The sequence below is a fragment of the Thunnus maccoyii genome, chromosome 18 (genome assembly GCF_910596095.1).
Source record: "Thunnus maccoyii chromosome 18, fThuMac1.1, whole genome shotgun sequence".
In the NCBI taxonomy this organism is placed as follows: domain Eukaryota; kingdom Metazoa; phylum Chordata; class Actinopteri; order Scombriformes; family Scombridae; genus Thunnus; species Thunnus maccoyii.
The window spans coordinates 19155524-19177244 of NC_056550.1; the positions used below are offsets into that span (position 1 = coordinate 19155524).

General features: G+C 38.9%; 1 protein-coding gene and 1 long non-coding RNA gene across 4 annotated transcripts; one reads left to right on the top strand and one right to left on the bottom strand.

The window, feature by feature from the left end:
• Positions 1–1722: 1722 nt before the first annotated feature.
• Positions 1723–11329, bottom strand: LOC121883821. The gene is made up of 3 exons (XR_006092269.1): positions 11255–11329; positions 2162–2192; positions 1723–1967 (listed from the first exon to the last, which is right to left on the bottom strand). It is a non-coding gene; the product is annotated as an uncharacterized LOC121883821 (long non-coding RNA).
• Positions 8538–21721, top strand: LOC121883818 (hemicentin-1-like). 3 transcript variants are annotated; one of them, XM_042392249.1, is made up of 11 exons: positions 8538–8725; positions 11262–11531; positions 11606–11920; positions 12262–12483; positions 12623–12850; positions 12962–13225; positions 16839–17099; positions 17203–17361; positions 17837–18043; positions 18140–18382; positions 20420–21721. In XM_042392249.1, the coding sequence occupies exons 1-11, from the start codon at positions 8665–8667 to the stop codon at positions 20620–20622; spliced, it is 2433 nt and encodes an 810-aa protein (XP_042248183.1). In that variant the 5' UTR covers positions 8538–8664; the 3' UTR covers positions 20623–21721. The 3 variants fall into 3 exon arrangements, with proteins under 3 accessions (XP_042248183.1, XP_042248185.1, XP_042248184.1); XM_042392251.1 differs by lacking the exon at positions 8538–8725 and adding an exon at positions 9298–9426; XM_042392250.1 differs by lacking the exon at positions 8538–8725 and adding an exon at positions 10171–10266.

Here is a 21721-nt window from a genome sequence, read left to right on the forward strand (position 1 = left end):
ATTAAGTCATTCTCTGTAAAACACACACAGCTTGGTCAAAACACCCCCCCCCCCCCCCCCCGTCATCATTTCCCTGTGTTTCACCCTTGGGTAGGAACAGCATAATGCCTTCCAGATGTGCAGATGCTGTACTCTACAGCCTCACCAAACCTTGGAAGTCAGTGCCCCTCTCTCATGGTGTTAATGGTGCCCAGGAGGCCTCTGGGGGTGGTGGGTGGGAGGGTCACAAGACCTTTCAAGCTCCTACTGAGCCTACAAAAAGAGCTTGGCATCCTTTCCCTTTCACAGGGTAATCGCTGATCTGTCTCCTCTTTTTCACTGATCAGCAGGGTTTCCAGTGAAAAGCTGCATAAGGACCATGGGTGTGGTTTAAAAAGACATCCTGGTAATGTTTGAGAAAAGAACATGTGCTTACAAACAGGGTAACAAAGTCCTTTGCAGCTGTTGTCCATCCAGATGGGTAGTGGTGGTAAATAATATTAGGTTTCATTTGTCTGCATCTTCGGGTTGGGTCTGTGGGTATCTTGTGTCAGCTGCTGCTCATCAACTTATCACAACCAGCCTGTCTCTTCTTTCCCTTTTCCAGTCTAGTTCTATGAGCATCAAGTGTGGAAAATCAATGGCTACTCTCAGGAGCTAGCTTGTGTTACTGCCTTCCCTCCTTTTCCTTTGATTTTTACTAAATGATCTTGTGTCACAGTCTCAGATTTATGCTCCATACAATGTCCCGAGCTGTGTTCTATTAATCTGTAAAAGGCCGACCATTAGGGCCCTATCCGTTTCACAGTATGGATCCTAAAACGCCAGGGGACATGGTAGACAGCCACAGTCCCTCAGGCCCTGTTTTTTAAATGCTAATCTTTTCTTCCTCACCAGTGCTGGAGCTCAACTAGCTGTTGTGAAAGGTATTTATCAATGCTCATTTGTTACAGTAGTTTTGTGGTGGTTAGATGATATATTGTGACACAGGACTGCTTCCAAAGATGGTTTGGGGTGTTTTTGTTGTGTTGGCAACTTGCAGCAAAACAATAGCAGACCATTCGACATATATTAGCATGGCTGGGGCAAAGGGACACTAAGCGAGACGACACAATAACATTTTGGCTGGCCAGTGGATCCACTGAGGCCATGAGTGAGCCCCAGACTCAAACCCAAAGAAGAGGGAGTGAGCTAGAGAGAAAAAGCTCCAGGCTGAGGAGCTCTGTGAGAAAGTGTCCATCTGCAGCACATGTTGGAGGCGGCCCAAAACAAACAAGTTAAAATTAAACCACAGAAAGACAGCCAATCTCCATGTTTAAAGTTCTTACAAACAGAGGATTACCGTGTTAAGATTTCAAAGGTCTGAGAAATTGTCAGTTTTGTGGTTTTCCCCTACCACAATACAACCAATAATCTCTGTAACGGCTACACCACTGGCTGAGGCACAGCTGGTTGACACAAAACGTTTTGAAGAAAATGAAACAGGTACTAGATTAAGCAAGATGTGAGTCATACATACAATGATGGTAAAGAGCTATATCTCACTTTCATTTCCTTATGTGAAGTATTACTCATTCCCTGTATCAAATGCTCACTCGATACTGCCACCAAGCTCTCAAAAAAAATCTGTGCATGTGTGTGCTAAAGGAAGGCAAATGTCTGTTCCATTGGGATACAACAAAACCAAAATAAGTCACACCAAAGTTTTTAATGACAGGAAGAAAACTGTATTGTCTCCTTACACACAGAGGCTGATGAGCTACGAATGATTGATTCAAGTTAAATCTGTCAAACAGGGATCCCACGTTTTAACCCAGTGGGCTTTGACCTTGCTAATTGAGTTGTCCCAGAAGCTTTGTTATGGCTTTAGTGGTCGCTGTGGTTGCCTCCGCTGAGGTTTCTCAAATCCATATGATATGTTTGCAGCAGCCCCCTCTTTCACCTTTGCCAGAGGCCTTGTCTGCCTCTCAAATCTCTGCACAGCCATCCTTCAGAGAGAGAGAGAGAGAGAGAGAGAGAGAGAGAGAGAGCGCAATGGTGTAGTAGAGAGTATACACAGGAACCTCTTTTTCTGATAATTTTCAGCACACCCACTTATCAGCCAAAAAGCCATTGAAATATATGGGAGAGTATATTCACTTTCTCCATAGTGATATACCCATCTACCTAATAGTATACTCACCTCATCGACTGTAACTACTGTAACTACAGACCTGAGAGAGAGAGAGACATAGAGAGAGAGAGAGAGAAAGAGGAGATCAAATTTGTATGATGGTTAAAGAGTGTGTGTGAAGTTTTGGCTTTTGAGTTGACACTATGCTGCTATCTAGTGGTGACTAACAATTATCAGGCACAGTGTTGGTGGTGTGTCCTTGAAAAAATACTATAAAATAAAGGAAAACTGCAGCCATTTCAAATGTTTATTTAGTTATGCCAACATCAACTAGTTCAAAAAAATGTAATTAAAAGAATCTTAAATGTGTATCTCAGAGTGAAGACATTTAAAGCGGTGGATTGCGTCCTGTGATTGTCTTTGGGATCACTTTGTTGAATTCAACACATGGTGGAGCCAGAGTTTAGTGACATCATGAACTTCAGTGCAGTGGCTTCTGCAAGTAAAACACTCAAATATAATCCCCTTGACAGATCTTCAACAAAGAGCCAAAAGATGAAACATGCACATATGTTTTTTTCTTTCTCCCTATGGATGCATTTAAACTCATGAACAGATGTCATTGGTAGTTTTGGAGGACATCATGCAAAGGGTTTGTTTGAAATCATTAGATTTCTTCTTGGATCAATCTCACCCATATGATGTAGGAGAGTCTTTGCAGTTCAGCTGGAAAATATTTATATTTATTACTCCCAAAATGCATGAGATCATCTTTTACAATCTCTTCACGCAGCACATGCCCCGCCTAAACCCTGTTTTTTCACCTTGGGTAAATAAAACTAATCAAACTGAGGCTATTGCAAATCTACATGATCACTATAGTTTAGTATTCTTTAAAAACAAAATGAAACTCTTAGTTTGGAGAAACTGAATAAGGTTCGTTCAGAGCGCTTTGTGTGTCCCCCAACATGCAGCCTCTAAACGTTCCCATATGGCTATGATGTCAAGTTTTACGTTGCAGTGCAATGATCCTCTCTCGGGACCATCAGGCTCAGATAGGGCAGTTAGACCACCCCTCAACAGGGGGATCTGGGTTTCAAACCTGCTGTCAGCAAGCGTCTGTCCTGCTGGGTTAGGGTTATTGTTAGGGTTAGGGTTAGGGTTAGGGTTAGGGTTAGGGTTAGGGTTAGGGTTGTTCTTGAGACAAACATTTTATTTTAAAGGGTGTTCTTTTATTTTATTTTTTTTAGATTTTCTGAAATCCCTGGAATAGGGCATGGTAGAAGTAGAAAACATTTATTTCCACATACAAGGATGAGTCAAGTACTATACATATGACACATTTTCTCTGGAATCCATGCAGCATTGTACAAATCTGTATGTTTCTACTCTAGACTTCTACAGCTGTAATCAGGCAGCTATTTGGCAGATCTTCTGACTCATCCTCCCCCACCAACTGAGATTCTGGATGTATCTGATTATTGTCAGTACACACTTGCAAAAAAAAAGGCAGGGATGGGGGAAGGGGCAGATTGTTCTTGAAGAGGCCTACTCATATGCCTCAGCTGGACAGGAGTGAGCCTCCCTTCACAAAACAATGTAACAAAATGATGTAATTACTGTGAGGTCTTCAGCATCGGCCAACCCCCAATGGCTCTCTACTCCTTCATTTCCAAGTAACTGATGCAACTGTTGCATTCTAAAGAAAGGAGCCGACACAAAGTGGAAAGTAAGGGGTGGGGTGAATTAAAACAGGAAACTTAAGACAAGAGACTGTGTGCTAACTTCATACTGGCAGGCAGAGATCCAAATTTACTTACTCATATTTGCGCACTCAGTAAATAGGATGTATTATCTCAGCAAAGGTGAATTAAGCATGATCATTTCAAGTCAACTAAAACAATGCAATCAGGAACTGACAAACAGAGGATACAGTGATTGAAAGAGGAGGGAAATCCACTGCATGTGGAGATTATCTGATAAGAAATGGGATCGAGAGAAGAGTCTGTGGCGATCTTTGCCAAGGCTCCAACTCTCACACTGATTTTTAGGACACTCTTCCTGTCATTAGTGGACTCCTTACTATGTCCGCAATGCATTGGATGTTTCCTGTTTGCTAACTGGGTCCTGCACTTATCCTGATAACATTGAAAGTTCACTAATTATGTGTTATACTGTTTCAAGTTAACTGACTGACCGAGTTCATTTTGGCACAGAGAACTTAAGGACATAAGGACATGCCTAAATATCCACAAAAGAAAGTCAGTTTTTTTTAATAACTATACATTTTATTGTTTTCTCTGTACTCTGCCAAAATTGACATACAATTGTATAAGTTTTGCAACTTGCTATTTTAGCATTGTAATAATGCAGTTGTTTAATATTCTCACACAAAAGTTTGAATGTGTTTGCATGAAATCAGATATAATGTATATACAGTATCCTTTCTAAAAGCACACACGCATTCCACAAATGACCTGTACTCTGTTTAATGATTGAGGAAAAGAATGCAGTCCTTGACAGGGGAATTCATCTTTCTCAACGTTTGTGGTATGTAGAGTCTCAACTCTCATGGGGGAGTTTGTGCAGTGTGAGGTCAGGATGGAAATCAAGAAAAGTGTGTTAAGTGAATTCAAACTATTTGGACACAGAGATAAATGGCTTCCTTTGCAGCCAGTTGAATCATGAAAAAACAAGTTGTAGTCTTAAGAGCTTCCGATAAAGCTGGGAGGGGAATTAGATAGAGCTGATGAGTAAGAGATCTTCTGGATGAGTAACTTAACCTGTATTGTTTGACTTAGCAGCTACCTCTCAGTAGGTAAGATAAAATGACACTGTGTGTCAGACAGAGCCATATCTATGATTTCCCAACCAAGCAAACATTTTAAGGAAATCATGTTCATTTGAATCATTTCTCTTGCACAAGATACAGAAAAAGGCTCAAAAATGTCAGTAAGAGATACAAGAGACACAAGAATCTGTGGACACAAAGAGACCTCTGTTCGACTCATGCATTTTCCATGATCACATTACAGTAAGTGTTGCTTCAGTGAGTAAATGGTCAACACTCACTCATTGTTGCAATGTGAGTGTCTCTTGTACCATTTTATTTATGCACAAATCTACTGGTTGAACATTGAATAGGCACTCAGTTTTAGAACACAGTTACAAAGCGGATGAGAAAAGAGCATCTGGCTGCTAAAGCTGATGTGGCTTTAAAAGTCTCTCAAAGTACAAGGTCACCCTATCAGTGTTTTGACAAGTCGTTAGTCTCTGGATTGGGTCCCCTCACCCCTCATTCTTTTACATGTTGTCATGTGTTCTTCCATATCCTTTTCATTGTTATATTTTCATTCTCATTTCCTTTATTTGTCACAGGAAATAATATGTCCACAGGGTCTTGTAATTAACTTCTATCCACAGCCTTGTTCCTTTTACTCCCCCCCCCCCCCCCTCCCACTCACAGCAACGTTTTAGTGCCTTGGCATGTGTACAGAAAACATGTAGATCAGTAAGTAGCACTGTTTACCAAAAATGAGACACTGAATTTTGGAGGTTTTCATGAGAGTCACATGGTTTATTCCCTCTGTTACTGATCCACTACCCCTTTGCCCCCAGCTTAATTTCCATTCTTATGTGACTTCTCTGTTCAGTCTTATAGATAATACATAAACAATAATAATCACCCTTTTGTGCAAGATTGATGAGTGAACCAAACATGGAGAAACTGATATAAAAGTTGAATCATGTCATGTTATATATAGTCCATTGTCTTTCAGATTTCTCTTACTCTGTGTAGAAACAACTCAAAAATGCCTACTGTGCTGCTGGAAATGGTTCAACATTATCACATCATCAAAACTAACCCTAAGCCCTGCACTCCAGCTGCTATTTTTTTACACCATTAATTATTCTGCGGCTCACTTGTGTAAACATCTGAGCATAGTTAATCCAAATGAGCTCCATAGGTGGGCTAAAAGGGTCTTTGAGGTCATGCCCTACATGTCTTTGGATACGAACAGGAAATACTGTGGAAAATAAAGCTGATAGTGATCATGACACAGACTTGATAATACTTAAAACAGTCGAACACTGAGCATTTCAGTTATGTTTGGCACTACTCTGTTTAGTTTTCAATTCTTCTGTGTTTGTTGCTGGGGAACACAGACCCCTTGTCAAGAGATGAAAGTTTACTACTGGCGAGTGACCAATAACAATATAATGAAATTTTAATACCAAACTTCTCTGTCTGTAGAGTAGAGAGTGGAGAATAGTGCATGTGATGCCTGTTCTTTTTTTTTTTTTTGTGACTAGGGAGTGTTTCACCAAACATGACTGGAATCTCAATGCTTGTTTTCTTAACTGAAGTCCCCTGTTTGTCTTGCAGGACCTCCCTTGTTGGATATCGTCTTCTAATATTTCCTTCTGCTCCCATCTCATGGATTGTTCAAATAACCTTTGACTTTAATTGTATTAAAGACGACTCACAATACTCAGCTGTTTATTCTCAGCAATCTCTGATTTTAACTACAAACACATTGTTCTAGTTTCTGTTCATCATTTCTGTGTGTCACAAGAGTTAAGAGAGGATGTGATTGCATTACATATTCTATGTCTTCCTACAAAATCTGTGTCTAAGCCTCCAGATTTATTGCCGTAGTTATGGTATGTTTCTCATGAATTTATCACCCCAAAGTGACTCATCAGCAATCATCAATCATCAGCAAGCTAATTTCCTCCCACTTCAATGAAATTGTATCCCGGAGATCTTAGAATAACCTGTACTTCTGACTTTGAATAAACTAAAAACAGGATGTGACTGTATGCTGCGTAGCATGGAAATTCCAGAGTTAACATTTTCTTCTTCCTGAAAATGAATGGTGTCGTCTTGTGAGTAAATGTTTTTGGGAAATAAGCCATGTCTGTTTTATTAGGAACCCCTAATTATTGATACTGTGCTGATAATGGATCTCAGTCAGAACATACATATGAGCCATATCTCATCTCTGAAAAACTTTTTTTTTTTAATGATTTTAATGACTCAACAATGATCCATGAATAATAAAAAAGAATGTCTTATTTTGGTCTGCAACACGTCGGATAAAATATGGAAACATGACGTTGGTGGATCTGCAAACATTCAATCTGTCTCCAAATGTGGGTGTGTGGGTGTGAATCTCTGTGAATCGCTGGTGACCTTAAGAAGTGTGGGCATAATGAAGTCTTCCAGCATGCATGCAAAACATTTTTGACAGTTAAGCCTTATTGAGAAAAGGAGCATGATACCATCACTGTCACCAATGTTGTTTCTCTTTTTTTTTTTTTTTTTTAATTATTTCTAGGCATAAAGCAGTCTTTTACATGAATTTGTTTCAATCGTGTGGTTGAATGAAATGTCATAATTAAGATAAATTATGCAGTCATAAGGAAGTATTTATGTATGCAAGTAAAATTACTCACAGTGAAGGACAGTTATGGATTATGCATCAGGTGCCCATGTCATCCAAATACCTCCATCACAGACTGCATGTAAGAGGTATTTTAATTGTGCTACCCAATCTATTGCTGAGTAGTTTTAATTGTAAAAGTGCATCAAATTTGCATCAAATGACATATTTTGCAGTGAAAATCTCATTCTGCAAACTAACTGGTAAACAGTACAGTAAAAATACTTTCTTTTCCATTCTTTATGTTATTGTTTTATGTTTCCCCTTTTCCCTCATATTCCACATCCTTTCCATACAGTGAGATATGTAATTTGCATCAGATTGTTTAAACAAATCGGGCTGTTAATGTGTAACATTACATCAGTAATATTAGTAAACACAAAACAGGCCTATCATTTCAATTACAATCACTTGACGACCACCAAAACAATTATACTGGAGATGACTCTCTTGAATATGCAAGTTCAGCTCAAATTTATGTCTTCAATAACAAGGATTGGGACTTTTCCAGTTTCAAATCTATTTGCAATTTGGCTTGCTAGGAACAGAGAAAGTATGAAGTTATAGCAGTTATATTTTAAAGTTATATTTTATATAGCCTAATTGTTTAATTTGTCACCTAACAATCTTAAAAGAAGCATCTCTAAATCCTAAACCACTCCATCTTTTGCATAATCCCACATAACTAACAGACTCACATATAATGAATATAATATAGTTAAATACAATTACATGACTCTGTTTAATGGTGCAGAAAAAGACACATCAGGACAAGACAACTTGATGTAACATCGCCTGACTCATGAATAACAGAGAAACCTCACACACAAACCTCCATCAGCTGCCACAGAGAAAGTGTGTGTGTGGAAAGTGTGTGTGTGTGTGTGTGTGTGTGTGTGTGTGTGTGTGTGTGTGTGTGTGTGTGTGTTTGTTTGTTTGAGAGAGAGAGAGAGAGAGAGGGAGAGATAGATAGAGAGAGAGAGAGAGGGAGAGGGGGCATGTAAGCAACATTCACTCTCCTCTAAATGTACTCCGTCGGTGTACTACCATTCAAGACAGCCCAACCACAGAAGAGAAGCTGAGCAGAGCTGGAATAAACGACAGGAGGGACATTGTTCGGATGAAATGAGTGAAAGTAGGACATCATTTGTTCGACTCTTCTTGGGGTTCTTCCTCAGTGCGACAGGTAGGCTGTTTTCATTTTCTTCGCTTTTCTTTATAGAGGAAATAATTGTATAGGTTACTGTTTTTAATGTAAGCTATAGGTTAATGTATATTTTGCGCCATATTATGTATTTTTCACAGAGCGCTAAATGATCAACCGAGAGCTCCCTGAAATACATTACATGATAAAAACGTGGTAAGAGGTAATCAAAGGAGCTAATTAGCAGGTAAAAGTGTAATTACGTGCCATATAGATGCAGAACTTTGTTTTAACCACAAGGGAGCAGTATCATGTGTAAAGAAACTGTCATATTATTATACACTGTGCGCTGTTCCCAACGATGTTATTAAATCTGAGACTGAAGCATCTTTTCACAAGTCCTTCAATAAATGTGATCAAGAGAACATTGAAAACGATTGGTCAGTAAAATCGACTGGGGGTGCATTTAAAGGCTCTTCTCAAAATAATCTCATGGAAAAGTTTGAGTTCCCCCAAACTTTTCCATGGTGGGGTGGGGGTGGGGGGGTTCGGGTATGCAAATGTGCGTAACACATACCCAGTCACACACAAAATTCTGTTTAGATAGAAGATGTTAAATGTGTTTAAATGTGTTTTGAAAGTTATTAGAGAAGATGACGACTTCAAAGTTGTACTCAGTGAATTCCAGAGATGAGGACCTCTATATTTGATAAAACATTGATGATTGGAAGTGCGACAATAAGGTAAATGAAAGTCCTTTTAGCGCCTCATTGAATAAGAGTGAATGCCTGACGATAAAAGGGGAGAAAATGAACTGTATCTCGAAGGTTTTGCCTGGGATATATGAATTTGAACATAAACACACATCTTAGAAGAGTAAGAATAAATTGACAAAAGTTTAAATTTCCTAAACAAAGGTGCAGATGGCTCTTGGCTAGTAGAATTTGAAATCATTCTTTAAAAAAAACCTTTTTTGGATTAAAAGTATCTGATTGAGGTGCGAAGGATAAGTAGCAGCCCAAACAATATTACAATAATTGATATATGGATAGATTAGACTATAATACAGTTAAATAAGGCTACCTACCTATCAGCCAAAAAGCAATTGAAATATATAGGAAAGTATATCCACTATCTCCTTAGTGATCCTCTATTATAAGGATAATATCAAGGCTACTAAAATTTCAGTCTGATTTGATCGCTTTGCTGAGTAAAGTCTACATAGTCAACATAAATATATTTTTTAATCTTCTATATTTTGTGTTACTAAATAAGGCAAGTCAAGAGTGATTGAAACATTCTTTGTTAATCTGATATTTACTTTGCCTGTTTTTGATTATTATAAAGTTTGCTGCTCATTGGTTTTGTTAATAAAGTTGTATTGTAAAAAAAAAAAAAAAAAGTTATACTGGAACGTTTCAGGGAAAGCACACGACGTAAGCAATGCTAGTGAACAAGTATTTTTGATGCGACATCAAGTCGCCAGCAGTAACTGTTCACTCTTTCCTGCCCAACTGTGGCTTCCTGTGCCACCCTGTCTTTGAGTGAGGCAGTGCAGCAAAGTGAGAAGTGAAAGTTTTAAGGTCAAGTCGAGGACAATCTGGTCATGTCCTTCTTGCATTATGAGATATTGTATATAGTCCGGGATGACTATTTGTTTTTCCTTTTAATTCTTCACTATATATCCTTACTGTGGAAGCACCATAGTAAGAGTAAAAGTTGTAAAAGCCATCAGTAAAAGTTGGTCATGATAAAGATAAATGCTCATGAAAGATAAAGGCTCTGTCAACATTTTGACTCATTAAGTCAAATGCTATGCGATAAAAAAAGTCAAACTTATGAGAAATAAAGTCAGAATTGACTCAGTAGCTTAAGCTAAAATTTTGAGGTAGTAGGCTAAATCAAGATTCTGAATTTGTATTGCATAATTTTGACTTATTATCTTGTAATTTTGACTTTTGTCCTCGTAATTTTGACTTATTCTCTCACAATTTTGACTTTTCTCATATAATTTTGGTGTAATAAGTCAAAATTTAGACTTTTTTCTCATAATTTTATCTTACTATCTCATAGTTTTGACTTTTTTATCTCATAATCTTGACTTAATACGTCAAATTTTTTGACATACCATGAGCACTTAAATAATCATGACTAACTTTTTTTGCTTTTTCTGACAGAAATGGGCTTCCACAATACACTGTATAGTTCCTCTGATTAAGAAATATAGTATGTTGGTGATATTTTAAAGGTCCTCTTCAACCTGACACATTAAGAAATTACCACATTAGCCGAGATGATTAAGGGTTTTACAAAGTAGGCCTATTGCATAACTGCAGAAACAAGGATGAATAGCTAATAAATCTTCTGTTCAGCTCTGTGACTGAACTATAATTAAGGTTTCCATGAGTCTTTGAAAAACAATGGGCAATCACTCAAAACCCACATGGGAGTTTGATGAAGTGCCTTCCTTTTTTTTAATTAACTTACTGTCAATAGGTAAAAGGCTAACTTTGTAATGAAATGTTTCTCTTAGGGAAATTATACAAATATGACACATGCTCATACACTCACACTGCAGGTGCCTGCTGTCCCATTGAGTTGAGCCAAACCAGTATTGTGGTGCGATATGGAGACCCAGTCTCAGTCAACTGCAGCACATCAGAGACTATGCATGAAGGAATGGGCTGGGAGGCTTCAAGTGGAGGCGGAGGTTCAGAGATGGTCAACCATTTGCCCTGGACTGTGGAGCACCTCACAGAATGGTCCATCGCACCCACATGCTTCATCAATCTACTTCGAAATAGTACAGAGGAGCAATGCACCAAGACCTTAAAAGTTGTTCTATACAGTAAGTCTGGTTTATTTTTTCATATAACAGAATGATGCTATGATTGTGTCTGATAACTTCTACTTTGTCTCCAGCATTCCCACAAAACATCAGTATCAACTCCGATGTTGAGATGGACAAAGGGGAGCAATATAACTTCACATGTTACATTGGCAAGGTAGCACCAGTTCAAAATCTCACTGTGAGGTGGTACAAAGGAGATACAATCTTCCACACACAAACTTTTGACAATCCAAGTCAGGAACCAGTGGATCAGTCACCTGTCCTCAGCTTTACACCTACTGAACAAGATCACGGAGTCAAGTTCAGATGTGAGGCACATTTGGACCTGGGGCCAGAAGGGCCACAACTTAAAGTATCTTCAGAGGAGTTTACTACTATCGTTAGGTGTAAGTATATCATCTGTACTTAACTATATTTCTGAAGGGGAGGTTTAAACATATTTAGGTTATTTATGGCCTTTAAGAAGGTCAATTTCAATCCCTGTTGTGTCAAAGTCTGAATTTCAAAAATGACATTTTATTATATTGTAGTGCTAGTGCTAGTTTTTCAGGGAGTGCAGCTGTAATTTATTTTGGACCAACAAGACCAAATAGTGGACTACATGTCTAAAAGGGGAAAACACCAACATTTCAGCCAGTTATCATGCCTCATTTGTGTCTTAGCTGCTTTTCATCTAATAAACAAAAGTAAAATTGCATATATGGTTGCTGTCTTTGCCCCTGTTTAGTTGGACCAGATATACAATGTTCTTTTGTGGAGGTACTCGAGGGGGGAACTTTGTGGGACCAATGCCCTGTGGCAGGAAATCCTGAACCTTTCATCCAGTGGCTGAAAGATGGAAAGCGTGTAGACTCGAGCCAAACTATGACCAGGGAAAAGGCAGGGCAGTACATCATCGAAGCTGAGGGTAAAGCCGTCAGCCGAAAGAAAATCCAGGTCCTTGTGATATGTGAGTGTCTTCCCTCTTTACAACAGTAAAGCATGAGGAGCATTAAAATGGAAAAACATTTTGTTTTATCAACGTGGAGACATGCAGGCATTCAATATCTGACATTAAGATATAAACAGATTTATTCATTTGTTTACAGATGGACCAGAGTTGAAGTGTCCAAGCAATTATACCGCACTGGAGAACGCTCCTCACAACCTCACCTGCACTGTCGAAGGGTACCCTGAACCTAAGACGATCTGGTACAGAGATGGTGACGAGGTGGAACTCCCAGAGAACCTCACAAGAAGTGATGCAGGGCAGTACTTGATCACTGCTTCGAACCGTTTCTCAAGTGTCAATCACACAGTGGAGCTTGACATCTTATGTGAGTTATTTTGATGAAAATCCTAAATATCTACTAATAGCACGGAATATGTTATACTGGTGCACTTGCTTTTGCTCTGACATGTACATTCTTTAAATTTGCTGTCTCTAGACCCACCATCACAGATAGTCGAGCTTGAAGACTCTGAAGTTGAGGTTGGTTCTGCCGTGTGGCTCAAGTGCTCCTCCACGGGAAACCCACGGCCGACGTATTCGTGGTCATATTACCAGGCTGGCAATGTGATAAATGAAAATGACGACGGAGTGTCCCGTCTGCTAATCAACAATGCTACTGCGTACAACATGGGCTTCTACACGTGTCAGGCCTCGAACGAGAAAGGAAATGTCTCTAAGACTGTCAGAGTCACTGTAAAAGGTAAGATTAATGTAATGTATCTACCCCTTTAATGCAATAAGAAGGCTGATGCAAGAATTGAAATAGCTTGTATATTATTGGTAGCCTGCTAATCATATTATTATGCATAATCAGATAGAGTGAGATAGAGATACAGTGCTTTAGACTTTTTTTTTGTAAATGACCATACTCCTAATATTCAATTGTATTTATGATGAAATGTATCCTCTTAAATAGCTTATGACCCCTTAAAATGAATCTGTCTACTTGCAACTTCTCATCAAAGGTTGCATATGTCCACCAAAGAGTGATTTTCCTTAAAACATAATAGTGAGGTACAATATCCATCTATCAAGTAGTGGAATGCAACTAGTGTATTGCTCCAGTAGGGTGATGTCAGATAATCTTTGACATCAGGTATAATGGGACATATACGCTTTTAGGAACTGTGCTCTTTAAAAATTAGCAGCCAGTCACTGAAAACGTCTTTGAATTGTTGCTACAATACTACTTAACATAAAACAATCATTTTGATCGGTCTGTGGTACCCAGGAAGTGTGTGGTAAAACCTTCAAGGTCATCAGGCCAGGCAAATCGGTCGGTAAGCGCTGTGACATATCGAATTTTACTTTTGCAGAATAAGGGTGCTAAACCAAAAACAGACTATTTAACAATTGGCAGAACTGTATTATGATGAAGTGTTTTAGGAAGTCTTTTAATTATAATAGACATATTTGCCAAATACACATTGTTTTTTGTGAATAAGCATTTGAAGCACTGAACAGAAGTTTCGGCTAAGTTGGGACAGTTGCTTAAGTGTTAATATTTGCAATAAGATTGTGATTTAATCAGTTATTATAGGCATCTTCTTGTATTATATTGACCATGTCACACATTTTGCCTCGCACAGATACACAATACGCTAGGCTAATGTATATTAGACTAGGCTAATGTAGCAATAACAGTTGATCAGAGTTTATTCATTCATGCTAGCTCTGTTCGCTTGCTAGCTCTGAACAGTTTAGTAGCCTAAAACTAACATTTTACATTTTACCCCTGTAAGGTCTGTAGGAGAATGTATGGGGACAAAAGTGACCCCAAGGCGACAGAGAACTGGATTAGCTGTCAACAGTGCCATTGCATAATGGAAGATGAGGGGTTTGTCTGCAAAGACTGTGTATAATTTCACAGTAGCAGTAGGCTATGCGCAGTAGGCCTATCAACGGTTTCATATCCAGTATTCTGGCTTGTTTCACTGGGCCCTTTTAAGTTTTAACAATTAAAACTAAAACTCAACTAAAATAGTAGGATGAAATATGATAAATATGAATTATGAAACATTTAAGAGGTTATGTTAAGGTTTAAGGTTAAATCAATTGTTAATTATTTTTGTATTCATACAACACCTGATTCCCTATTTTACTCTGTTCAGCCCTTCTATTACTATGTTAAACTGTACAATATACTATATGTTCAAATAAAAAAAGATATTTGAACTGAAAATGAATGTCCCAATTTACCTTACCAGTTGTCCCATTTCACCTGAACATGCCAACAACGTGAGAGAAGGGGTCTTGGTATGTTTGAAGGTCTGTAGTTTCTAAACAACATAATTTCAAAACAGAAATACTGCAGAGAGCCGTGATAACTTATAAAAACATCAGTGAGTAACCAGCTTTTTTGATGGTCTCCTGGTAATTCTACCAAAAGTGTCACAAATTACCTGATTCCACGCTACTGTATTTAAGTACAATTTTAAGGTACTTGTACTTGAGTAGTTATGCGTCTTTATACTTTTTACTCTGCTGCATTTATTTGACAGCTTGCTAGTTACTTTGCTGATTTAAGATTTTACATTCAAAACATATAATCAGTTTATACAACATGGTGCATTATCATAGGTTAAACTGCCCCACAGCATATAAAGTAGTTGACAGTAGCTTCACCTCAGCAGCTACAATTTGAAAATGCAATAAGTAACAATAATTCGATAAAATGATATATAATGATATAAGTCTCTGAATGGAGCTATTCATGATAATTTAAGTAGATTTTGCTGTTTGCTTTACAATTAGGCAAGTAGGAAACTTGAAGCTTCCTGTGCACATACACTGAGAGCACACTTTTCAGTGAAGTAGGAGACATCTTATGACCTGTGGTTAACTTTTGAAATGAAAAAATATTTGCAGATTCACGTATTCTTGATTTTCTTTTTTAATGAGGGAGAAGGAGTACGTCATTCAAGAAACAAAGTGAACTTTTTTTTCAATGAAACTGAACTTTTTTGGGAGGGAAACACATATCAGTTATAAATGATTACTCCAAGCAGAGATTTATATGTGTATGTGTATGTTTGGGGGGCGGGGGGCATTGTATTTTTTATGTCTTAAAACACGCCTGTAGGGGGTTTTTAAGTAAAGAACTGAAAATATCTTCCACCCTGTTATGTATATATGTGTCTATCTATCTATAGCAATGTTCCTTCTCTGTGTCAAAACGCTCCAACTTGGTACATTTATAGACGCAGTTGGGGTATGTGTGTGAGTGTGTGTGTGTGTGTGTGTAAGTATGAGTGTGCCCACTGCCCACTGCCCACTTTTGGTGGGGGGGGCTTGGCAGGGCTGTTTCCCAGCTTCCTCTCTTGCTATGTGGAGCTGGAAGTTGTGCAGTGCATGTAGCCATAGCTTAGCTTAGCTTTCTCCCAAAAAGTCAACAAATCGCCGCTGGCTCAACCCATGCAGCTGAGGGGAAGCGAGGGAGACACTACAGCCGCTCAGAGTAACGGAAGAGAGGCGACAACTTGTTGGAAAAGCCGCTGAAACTTTAACCCAATGGAGGGTTTAAACTGGCTTCGTCTTATTTCAGCCCTTTTGACTTTAGAGCTGCTATCGCTGTCTAACGGGACGGAGTCGAGTAAGTTATAGACGTCATGTTTGCCTCTCTGTCGAGATTGAAATGGCTCGTTTAAAGGCTAATATTCTTATAGTTTTGTTTTGGCCTATTTATGTGGCCTGTTGAGGGATGATGAGCAAACTAAAAACAACTCAGTGGTATTTTAAGAGGTTTAGGAGAGACAGGAAAGTCACATAGACATGCTTAATGTCACATAGCCTACACTTTTAATAGGCATTGTGACGTGAAGTGAGTGTTTGAAATACTAGTGGAAACTCAGAAACATTACTTAGGTGGTGTAAGGTGTGTCTGGTGAGATTATAGTGAGATTTTTTTTACCTTTTTGTTGTTATTCTAATACTTTAAACCACCTCTCACACCCTATTGACATTAGAGTTTCCCTATAGTACAATATATTTCTATTTTAGAGTTATTGTACTTTGCAATAGAGGGAAAAGGGCTTGGTGGAATGTGACGCATTTTACTGAGATGTTAGATATTGCAATAGGGTACGGCACAAAGACCGGTGGGCAGCAAGTGCAGACTTTCCTATGGGAGGGGTATCCTTCCTGAGCCTTTTCCTGTTGCCTCTTGAGACTCCGCCGCGTTTGAGCTACAGATATGGAGCTTTATAGCTTTACTCCACGGCTGGAGTAAAGGAAGTGGAAATGATTGTGTCAACATAACAGATTTATATTGACTTTTACTTGAATAACACTTTACTTTACTCTACATTCCACAGGTGCCAAGCAAGCATGCCCTATCGATATAACTCCAGACACAATGGTGATATCCTATCGAGACAAACCCAGAAATGTAACATGCACACCAACATCTACCATCTCCACTAATGTCAAAAAAATACACTGGAAGGGCATCGGGAAGACCAACAGCACAGTTTGGCGTGTTAACACCTATACAGACTGGGACCTGACGCCTGTCTGTGCCGCAACATTTGAGGGACTAGAACCATGCAAGAAACCCTTAAACTTCATCCTCTACAGTGTGTATTGGGAACTTCTTTTGCACTTATCTAAAAAGGCTTCTCAAATTGTGTAACTATCATGATAATTTTTTTTTAACTCCCAAGTAAATTACCTCCCCAGAAACACCAGACAGCGCCTCCATCCGTCCTGTGAATAACACTAACTTGGTGGAGGGGGAAATGTACCAGCTGCAGTGTGACATCATCAACGTTGCTCCTGCTCGAAAGCTCACTGTGCGGTGGTACCTCGGGAATGAAACCATTGAACCACCATTCAAAGGTGGGGAATCTCTCTCAACAAACTGGATAAATCTATCAGCGCTAGTCTAACTTCATCAGACATTTATTAACATGGTATAATTGTTTTATATTCATGAAGAAGAAATGACAGCTATTATGGGAAAAAAAGCTACATATACACAGCCCCTAAGTGCATTTATTGTGATGATAAATTACTATTAAAGGATAAGGTTGGTCTTTCTTATTGTTAACTAATCCTATGAAAAGACCAAATCCAACAACGTAGTCATGTTCCCCTTGACAAGTCCAGTAGTGTGTACATGTCAAATCAAGACAGAGTTAATGTTGGCAGAGCGGTATATTTTATCAATGATTGCAGCCCTGAACTGTCATCTGTTATCAAAACTGCTTCACTGTCATCGTAAATGGAAGGAAAATTTCTGATGCAAAACATTAGGCGGTATCTTCCTTTTCACCAAAATGTTCTTTTGTCTATGTTTATGTTCTTTTATCAGAATCACTGCGAGTGACTGGCTGCCAACCTGAGAACACAGACTGTATGAGCCGCCGGACCCCAGTGAATGTGTCATCTACCATCAGTGTCATTCTGAACAGAAAGCACAACGGAGCGGAGTTCAGATGTGAGGCTGAGTTGGACCTGAGACCAGAGGGACCCCAGCTTCCTTACTTGAAGTCCAGTCCTTTCAACATCACTGTCTATTGTGAGATCATATTTTCCTTCTAAATTTTTTTTTTAAAACAACAGGACAAAGTGTTAAATATTGAATACTGCTCTGTCGGCCTTCGTTTCTCAACAGATAAGCCGGTCATCAATAACACAAAACTTCCGAAGGCGATCCCGGTGTTCAGCGGTTATCCTGAGAGGCTTGTTTGTGAAGCTGACGGTCATCCACCTCCAAAGATCCAGTGGCTTTACAGCTCAGACAAGTTGCCACGTGTTTCTGGAGGCGTACTCAACGTTTCGGAACCGGGCTCCTACATCTGCAACGCCAGTAACGAAGTCGGTTCCGTATCCCATGAGGTCGAAGTGATTTTAAAAGGTAACAACACTCTAAATCTAAACTGCACTGTATCTATCTACTAAAGGAAGAAATGTCTGTCTGTATGTCTGTGTGCTGGGGGGACAAAGCGAGTGCAGTGTCGAATTTGGTGCAATTTGGACACGCGGCACGATTAATATTTATAAACTTAAGCTCTGAATAAACTAGCGATCAGCTGCTCTTGGCTCTGTGACTGCACTTCATGATAAGAGCTGTAAAACCTTGCCATGAGAGAGACGAAGGGGACGACATCTCTCTTTGTTTGATAACCTTAAAAGTTACGCTTTGTTGTGGGTTTCCTGACTGATTTTGAAAAAGAGAGAGGGCAAGAGAGCTAAGAGCACGAGTCAGCGTGAGAGAGACAGTGCTTCTCTCAGAGGGAAAGCCCGTGAGTGACAGTTGACAGTGATTGTTTCAAGGCGGTTACATTCCAGAGCACAAATAAACAACCATCAAACACTCAACAGGTGATTTACTGTGGAGACAGATGCACTTTTGGTGCAATTTGGACACGTTTAATATTAATAAGCTCTGAATAAAGAAGCGAACAGCGAGCCGCTCAGCTCTGTGTCTGAGTGCAGCGGGGGACAGTTTGATATCCACCGCCGCATCACGGCAGGGCTTCCGGGCTCTCACTCAGCTTCACACTTCACACTTGTCGGATGTACTGCTAAGGACAGAGGGAAATGCAGTGTCAAGTGTGAAGTTGTCTGAACACGCGATATATTACATTAATAAGCTTTGAATAAACACACGAACAACGAGCCACTCAGCTTCGGGTCTGAGTGCAGCAGGGGCTGTTTGATTTACTGTCACATCACAGCGGGGTGGGGCTTCCGGGCTCTGACTCGCTGAGCGGGACAATGGCATGTAAAACTAACCAATGGGAGCGCAGACATGTTTGATTGGCAGCAGAATCAACTAATGGAAGGTCCTAAACTGCTTCTACGGTTCAACCTCAGTTTCGTCTCACTGGATAAATCTCTGTCTGGATTGGTTTTAATTGATACATTTGTCAATTGATACATGTATATGTGATTCTCGAGAAATAATAAGCAATTGGCCCGTTCTGAACAGGTGCATTTCAAATGGGTGCTGCGCTAGTAATTTTTGAATAAAATTTGCACCTATGACTAAACAAATATATAATAGATATTTTCACTAGTAGTAAAACCAGATCTCTGACAGGAGATTTATGATATGATATGACATGATTGATTTATGGATTACAGACACAGAAACAAAAATCCAAGGGATAACATGTTAAAGTGAAAACACTTATTTCCATCATGGTCCCAAGATTTGAAGCCATTAAATGTATACTACGCTCTGCTCCTCCATATACAAAATGTATAAGGATTATCATGGGTTAATGCTGCTCCAAACTTTCATCTGACTAAAGGTTCAAGCACATGTAAATGATTACTCGGTCATTTCCTCCCACAATTTCTCTGTGTGACTGTGAAGTAGAAAATGGTCAGTAGAGCAAAATAGATGTAATATATTCTGAACAGTAAATTTAGGTTGAGCAAAAGACAACCAGCTTCAACCAGGGTTCTGTTCACAGCCATATACATTTATTTAAAAATGGCAGCGTTTGATTTCTCTGAGCAGAGCGATACAATGCTGTGTGTGTACAGAGACAGAAAGGAGTTTGGAGTTTTGGGTAAGTTTTGTTGAAAAGGTTTAGCTTCTTTTTATACACTGACTTGTTTTCTGTTGTGCGATATAATCAGAAGGGCTTCCATGTTTTCATAATACTCATACAAATAGCTTCTTTCTGTCTGAGCGTAGGTTATGATGTTAAAATCATAAGTAGACAATTATCAGCCTTTTCATCTTTGCATCTTTATACATTTTCATTGATCTTCTTGTGGTAGAAAATGAGAAACAACTGGAATGTTTGGAGTAAATGACTGTAGATGTAATGTTTAACTGATCTTATGCATGTCAGAAATGGAGAGACTTGTGTGTAAAGCAGGTCATTTACTTTTTTAAACATTAATGAGTGATCTGTTTGATTAATTTTTGTTACAGAGGACTACCTGCCCCTCATAGCTGGATTTGTGGCCGTCACAGTAGTGGTCATCTCCGTCATCTTCATCTTCATCTACTCCATCTACTACAAGAACACCAAGATGCGCCGTTACAGTCTTAAAAACCCCAAACTCAGCACCCACAATGGCAATGTAGCTCACAATGGCTGGGACCTGCAATTTCCTATGACCAAACTGTCATAGCAGCACATCTGTTTACCACTCTGAATGAGCTGCACCTCTGCGCCACCAGAACAGTGGTTAAAAGGCTGAATACCACTGAGTCAGCTGGCTCACACTGGATTCTTTGGAAATCTATTTTATTCCTCCAAACTTCACACAGTCTGTTTTTCTCACATCTGTTCTCCACATATAACTTAAAATATAACTTTAAAAATTAGTAATCTAGGCTTGATCTTCTCAACTCAATATTTACTACTGGATTTGACCTGTTTTCACTGGACAGAAAGAAGGAAGAAGGAGAAGAAGGAGGAAAAAGAAGGAATCAAAATCTGGCTCTGACCTGCCAGAGGAACTGTTATGCTATGAAGAAAAATACCAAAACAGTATCTCTTATTACTTTTAATAAGCACAAAGGGAATTTAATATGATATGAATGTTTTTCTTGACTTTGTTTCATGGATGTTTTTTCTGTCCCCCATAACGTTCACTCAAACTTAGATCTGTGTATGTAATTATTTTACAAACTCAACATGAATTTAAGTGTGGACCCTGAGACTGCAGCGGAAATGCACTATTTCTCTTTCTTTTGCTTATTGGCTCTGCTTGAAGTGTGACATTGAATCTGTGAAGGAAGCTGTGGTGAATTTGTTAACACTATTTTTTTGTGCATACCATTATTTGAGCCCACTGTTGTTTCACTTCACTTTGTAAGCCACTCTGCACTCCTTTCTGAGTTTGTAGTCTTCTCTGTGTCTGACTCTTTGCTGTGCCACGCTGCGTCAGGCTCTGAGTTTATGGGGGACATTGTCTTATTTGCGCGGTTGTATGCTTTTCTATGAATGTCTGCATCAGAACTGTATATTCAGTATCATATTTTATGTAAATGTAAAACCTTGTATTTATTTGTGGGAAACAGTGATAATGGAACAATTTAGTATTGAAAATGGACTGCATACAAGGATGTAAATGTTGCAAATATTGGATCAGTTAGTGGAGTTGAAGTCCTACTTCACATATTAGGGGGCATGAGGACATCAAAATATATGTGAATACTGCTGTAAATATTTATGACTGATGTAAAACAATATTTTAATATTAAAAATTTGGCTTTTTAAACAAA

Bases quoted from the DNA above. Each gene is read 5' to 3' on its own strand.
- LOC121883818 (XM_042392249.1), top strand. From the start codon at position 8,665: ATGAGTGAAAGTAGGACATCATTTGTTCGACTCTTCTTGGGGTTCTTC. The intron at 12,484-12,622 runs GTGAGTGTCTTC...ATTTGTTTACAG, and splicing joins AATCCAGGTCCTTGTGATAT to ATGGACCAGAGTTGAAGTGT. The intron at 17,362-17,836 runs GTGGGGAATCTC...TTCTTTTATCAG, and splicing joins CATTGAACCACCATTCAAAG to AATCACTGCGAGTGACTGGC.